General features: G+C 32.4%; 1 protein-coding gene across 7 annotated transcripts in view; it reads left to right on the forward strand.

Annotated features, from left to right (window-relative positions):
- The window catches only part of Sp3 (Sp3 transcription factor), a 110,844-nt gene extending 105,855 nt beyond the window's left edge, over positions 1-4,989 (forward strand). For all 7 annotated transcript variants that reach the window (XM_071619060.1, XM_071619064.1, XM_071619065.1 and 4 more), the window contains one exon: positions 3,228-4,989. In XM_071619060.1, the coding sequence (XP_071475161.1) occupies positions 3,228-3,544 (317 nt within the window). In that variant the 3' untranslated portion in view covers positions 3,545-4,989. The remainder of the gene's footprint in view (positions 1-3,227) is intronic.
- Positions 4,990-6,807: the final 1,818 nt, after the last annotated feature.

A 6,807-nucleotide genomic window follows, 5' to 3' on the forward strand; every position in this document is an offset into this window, starting at 1 on the left:
TTTTAAGATCTACCTATTTTGTTCATTTTAAATTGGTTACTTTTACTCTTGATCCATCTTGTTGTTCTTTCCTCCTGACACTGTAGCAAAGAGTAAACCTTTTCTTCTATTAAATTTGGGTATTTCACCATTCCTATTAGTAATTTATCTTGAGGTAAGGGAAAGACATTCCACTGAAGAATACCCAAGGCATTGTTGAGGTTGAAATTCTCCTTTGATTTTTTTTTAAAATTTTCTTATTGGTATATTGTAGTTATACATAATAGTGGGATTTATTATGCCATATTTGTACATGAACATTATTTGGTTGTTTTTACATAGCATTATGTGATTGTTACATGAGGTAGACCCCAGGACTGATCTAAGCTGAAGTCTAATGTACTAATAATTTAGAGATAGTTTCCTCTTGCTACCATGTAAAAATTACATGATCAATGTATTTATTTAAGCTGGGGCTGTAGCTCATTGACAGAGTACTTGCCTAGCACGTGTGAGGCATTGGGTTCGATCCTTAGCACCACATAAAAATAAATAAAATAAAGGCATGCTGTCCATATAAAACTAAAAAAAAAAAAATTTAAAGCATTCATTCATCAGTCTATGATCAACATTAAAGAATTGGAAAATAGATACTGTTACACAATTTTTAGAGAGTTTAGAAGAAAAAAGCATGGTGAAATGGAGAGCAATGTTGGATTAAGTCTGCAACATCTGGATTCCAATCTAAGTTCTCTAGTAGATAAGCAAATAAACTGTCCCTGTTTCTGCTTTATGCTTTTTACTTTGACTTTAAATACTATATAAAACAATCAGTGAAGTATAAAACATTACACATATTAGATATTCTACTTCTATATCTTTCATTAGGTAGTAGTCAGATAAGATTAACTTGCAACAAACAGTATATGAAAATAGAAGCCAGGCCTGGTGACACATGCTTGTAATCCCAATTTCTTTTGAGGGTGAGACAGGAAGATTTTGAGTTCACAGCCAGCCTCAGCAATTTAGTGAGACCCTGTCTTTAAATAAAATACCAAAAAGGGGGTAGGGGTAGCTGGGGATTCCCTGGTACCCCTCCACCCAAAAAAAGGTAGATAGTGAAAAGATTTTATATTATAGTTTGTGCTATTGGATATTCTCAGAAGGAAAGATAATTATTGCTTGAGATATAAAGGCATCCTTGGGTAGTAAACCTTAAAACTTTTCTTTATTGCAATTTGGTCAGTAAGTTTTAAAAGGAAATAATGTAAATGGAGGAAAAAGTGTATGATCAAATAAGTGGGTTAAAGAGGATACAAATACCTACAAGGGAGTACTTCTTAGAATTTTTAAATTGAAAGCTAAATGAACATCATATGTCTTTAATGGATGGTATAATATGTATTAAGTTTTCCCAACCTCATTTGATCATTGTGCTATTTGTTGTGGAACATCTCTTATGACTGATCTTCAAAAAAAATATTGGGAAGTATTTTTCTAAAAAATGGTGGTGTGTTGATAGAAGTAAGAGCATGAGTGAAGTTTAAAGTTTTTACATAAACTATTTCTGTTATGTAGGATTGAGGCATATTGTAGAAGGACCTGTAAAGGCAATGGAGCATCTGAACTGTTGGGTTATCTTGAAGTTACCCTTGCATTACATATCATTTAGTACAAAGATGAAGTTTTATAGTGTAATATTTGGGAAAATGAGTCTGATGTTTTATTGGCTTGGAGAAGGTAAGACTAGGAGGTTATTGCGTCGTGGTTAATGCATTAGGGCTAATGGACTTACCTAGAGTAAAGGTACAGAAATGGAAGCTAGGTAAACCTTGTTGGGGGTGGGGGTGTACTAGAGATTGAACTCAGATGTGCTTTATCACTGAGCCACATTCCCATCCCTTTTCTTTCTTTCTTTTTTTTTTTTTTTAATTTTTATTTTTTAGTTGTAGTTGGACACAATACCTTTATTTTATTTATTTTTATGTGGTGCTGAGGATCAAACCCAGCATCTCACAAGTGCTAGCGAGTGCTCTACCTCTGAGCCACAATCCCAGCCCTCATTTTTTTTTTTTTTTAATTTTGAGATAGGGTCTCACTAAGTTACTTAGGGAAGTGCTAAGGCCAGCCTTCAACTTGCAATCCTCTTGTCTCAGCCTTCCAAACTGTGCTGGGATTGCATGGTGCTCAGGATCGAACCCAGGTTCTCGTACCTGCAAGGCGAGTGCTCTGCTGCTGAGCCACAACACCCAGCCCCACTAAAACATTTTTATTTATTTATTTTTATGCGGTGCTGAGGATCGAACCCAGGGCCTTGCATGTGCGAGGCGATCGCTCTACCTCTGAGCCATAATCCCAACCCCCCCCACTAAACATTTTTGAAGAAAGAAATTAAGAAACTGTTTACTAGATTTATTGATTGATTTCACTCTTGATTCCTTTTAGGTTCCCCTTTGTCTTCTCTTTCATAACCCTCTTATGTAGTAGGTTATTGATATAGTAGAAATTCAATCTGTCTTTTGTATTAAGTATTCTTGCTAGAAAGTAAATTTAGGCATCATTTATTAATACCTTTAAAATCTTGGTATATCAAGCTGATATTGGTTATTCCAACTGAAACCATGTCAGGTAGCCATCTCCATTATTCTTGATACTACTCAATCTTTTTGAGCCTAAAGCTTACACATCTTTGCTTTACTCTGGAAGTGCTCAGTGTTGTTACTTGAGTTCATATTTAAGAGTTGAAAGTTTAGTGTTGTGGATATGAAAAGAAGTGTGTTACATATGGATGATTGTGTTTATTAGCTGGTTTCTATTTCTTTCACCTTGATTGTTTCCAAACAAAGGTTAAATAGTATTGAACCCAGGACCTTGTGCACTCTACCACTGAGCTACGTTAAATTGCCCAGGCTGGCCTCGAATTTGTGGTCTTCCTGACTCAACCTCTAAAGTCACAGGGACTACAGGCTTTAACAGAGGTGTTTCAAATCAAAATATTATTATAGTTTATTAGTCTCTCATATAATATGTTTGAGGATTGCTTTTCATCCAGAAGTAAAGATGGAATTAATTTTGGAGAGATATTCAATAAGAGGAATCTTGAGGAAGCAGCTCATGAAACTAATACAATTTTAGTAGATCCCTGCTTTTCACCCTCAACCATCAGTTTTGGCTTTAAGAGAGAATTCTATCTGACTATTTGAGATTGAATTTTTAAAACTAAGTAACAATTTTTTTTTTCTTAACAGGTGAGAAGAAATTTGTTTGTCCAGAATGTTCAAAACGTTTTATGAGAAGTGACCACCTTGCCAAACATATTAAAACACATCAAAACAAAAAAGTTATTCACTCTAGCAGTACAGTGCTAGCCTCTGTGGAAGCTGGGCGAGATGATACTTTGATAACTGCAGGAGGAACAACACTTATCCTTGCAAATATTCAACAAGGTTCTGTTTCAGGGATAGGAACTGTTAATACTTCTGCCACCAGCAATCAGGATATCCTTACCAACACTGAAATACCTTTACAGCTTGTGACAGTTTCTGGAAATGAGACAATGGAGTAAATATTACACAAATACTTAATCATTGTGGTTATTTTTATACAGTAGTGAGAAGAATATTGTTCCTAAGTTCTTAGATATCTTTTTATTGATGTGCAAAAATTTTTGGATTGACAGTAACTTGGTTATACATGACACTGAAATGCCTTACTTTGTATGATATTCCATAGTATATTAAAAATGGTAAAATTGCATGGGTTTTGTAGGTACTTTTGGAATCTAGAAGAAATGAAATTTTACCAAGTTATATAAAGAGAAAATTGAATTTAACAATGCGAATGGTAGTCTAACCAAATGCATCAATCCTGTGTGGTTTAGTGTAAAAATGAGAACATGTTGGTATTTATCTATTGTAAGATAAAAAAAAAAAAGTTGGTGGGTGAAAGAAATCATGTTATGATAAAAATTTTTGTAATTTTCTTGATGACTGGAATTTTTATTATGCATAACTGACAAATCAAGTTTCCAAGCAAATGTTACATAGTGTAGGCTTTACTTAGCTTATCAATTTGTCATTTTGAAGCTAATTATTTTAATTAGGTTAACTATGTACAATATTTTAAGCATTACTCTTGTAAGATTTTGAAAACTACATTTTAACATGGAACTCTAGGGATAGTCACCTTTTAAATCCTGTTGAAAAGCCATGTTTAAGATTTAATTTGCCAAAATAATGTCTTGTTAATATTCTTTCAATAACGAAGTTGGGCAATATAACCAATGTTTAAAAAAAGTTTAAAATGTATAGGTTGAGGCATTTGGGTGGTAAGAAAATGTTATAGTGAATTAGCCCTTTTCTTGAATATTGGAGGACCAAAAAAAAAAAAGAAAGAAAAATAAATAAGGTGTATTGCGTCTTAGCGGTGATTTTTATCCAATCTTGTTTCCAAAAACCATGTCTGCCAGGGCCTTAAAAGCCATCATGTAAATTACCAGTAAAGTATAACATATGCAAACATAACAAAATCACTTCCATAGTGACAATACTCCAACTATATGGATATTAGTCATAGAAAACTAGACATTTTATGATATTTTTTTAAGTTTTTTTTTTTTTGTTTGTTTTGTCTAGGTAGTCAGTCTGCACTTAAATATCAACCATTTTCCTTTTTTTTGCTTCTTCCCTTAAAATTTATATGTATCCAATACATTTAATTGAGAAACGTATGTTTTTTATTATGCTGTATTTTCTTTTTATTTTTTAATTATTGTTTATATTTTCAATTAAAAATGTACAAAATAAAGTTACATTGCTGGTCTTGTAAGAGCTATACAATTTTCCTAAATGTATACCTATAACTGCAGCAGTTCACCTATTTCAGAAATTTGGAATTCTGTTCATTTGTTATCTTTAAGACCACCTCAGATTTAAAGGCTACCTTATTGTACGTTTCAAGTGTATTATAACAGTGTGGTAGTTAATAAAACACTATTTTTTTTTCTTTTGAGTTTGTTGTTGTATTCCTATGCATTTAAAATATTGTAGTGGTACGGGATAAGAAAATTTGTGTCTTATTTTTTAACTTAGCCATTTTCAGATGCTTGATTTTAGACACTGAAATTGTAAACAGGTATATTTATTTAAGAAGCGTGTATAGAAAATTAAATTGGCAATTTAATTTTTCACCTAAGAATGACTTTGTTAAATTTTAAAAAACCTTATTAACCCTTAGCCTATGTGAATTCATATTAGTTTTATCAATTCCATTTGCAACCTCTTTTGTTTCCCCTTTAAAGCAGTACATTTTTTTAAAGAAGCACTGAACATAATTCAACTGTAATCCAGGTTTAGATACAGTTTAATAATAGTTCATTTCCAAAATAAAAGCTATCATAAGTGAAGCCATGAAATTTCCTAACACTTGATTTTAATACATTGCACTAATTTTCTAAAACAACTCTTGAGTAACCAATATTTACAATAGATGGAATAGTTATGAAAAATCTGCCATTAGGTATATTTTTGTGTGTACATATTTGTATATATAGAACCCAGGCGATTATATGAACGAGGAAATAAGAGTCTGTATATCGTGTCTTAACACCAGAACTAGAGTGCAGGGTGTGAAACTTTTCCAAAGTATGGGGTCTGGAAAAGGAGCAGACATCTTGTTTCAAAAGCCAAAAGCTTTCTCAGGACTGAAGTAAAAATCTTAACTGCCATAGAGAAAGGGAAGCTTTTCTGGCTTTAATTGTTCATCTAGGTCAGAAATTGCAGAATCCCTGAGATAGGAAGGGAATGATAGGTTTTCCCAAAGGAAGATTGTTAAAGCAGTGCATTTAAAACAACAACAATAACAAAAACTTATTTTTAGTTGTAGTTGAACACAATACCTTTATTTCATTTGTTTATTTTTATGTGGCGCTGAGGATCAAACCCAGGGCCTTGCACATGCTAGGCTAGCCCTCTACCACTGAGCCACAACCCAGCCCTATTTTGTATTTTACTTAGAGACAGAGTCTCCCTGAGTTGCTTCGTCCTCACTTCGTGCCTGGCTTTGAACTCTGGATTCTCCTGTTTCAGCCTTGTTTGTTACATTTTTAAATGCATAGGAAAACCCTAAACACATAAATTAAACGTGGACAATTTTCCCAAATACGTAACTAAAAGCATGTGATAGAAATAATGGAATTTGATTGATTTGAAGTTAAAAGGATTAGAATTTGAATCTTTAAATCCCTTTAGATAATTTTTAGAGTCTTTTATTTTAATATTTATTTTTAGTTGTAGGAGGACACAATACCTTTATTTTATTTCTATGTGGTGCTGAGGGTCAAACCCAGTGTGTCATGCATGCTAGGTGAGTGTTCTACCTCCGAGATACAACCCAGCACATAGGGTCATTTTTTAATATTTAAGATTGTATGAAGATGATTATTCACTTAAACTGTCCCTTGAGTCAGGAGATTAAGCCCTTTTAGAATGATAGTAGAGTTGTTTCTAAATAATAATGGGATTTTATATTATTTATAGAGCATGTGATCCAAGAATTTCCAAACATAATTTAGAGACTAAACTCAACAAAGAAAAATACTCTTGAAAATTATTTAGTTTTGAGGTTTTGTTAGTATCCTTTAATATATTATTGATTTTAGATTTTTTCCTAACAAAGTAGTTTAGTCTTAAGTGATTTTAAATATTTTTCTATATTTTAAAAAAGTTGAATATCTTCTAGATATGTAATATTGGAAGAATTATTCTAAGGTAATTTTTTTCTATTAAAAAAGTGTTTAGTGTATATGAGTATTTAACAACTTGTAGTAGT

Source organism: Marmota flaviventris, chromosome 11, assembly GCF_047511675.1.
Source record: "Marmota flaviventris isolate mMarFla1 chromosome 11, mMarFla1.hap1, whole genome shotgun sequence".
Classification (NCBI taxonomy): Eukaryota; Metazoa; Chordata; class Mammalia; order Rodentia; family Sciuridae; genus Marmota; species Marmota flaviventris.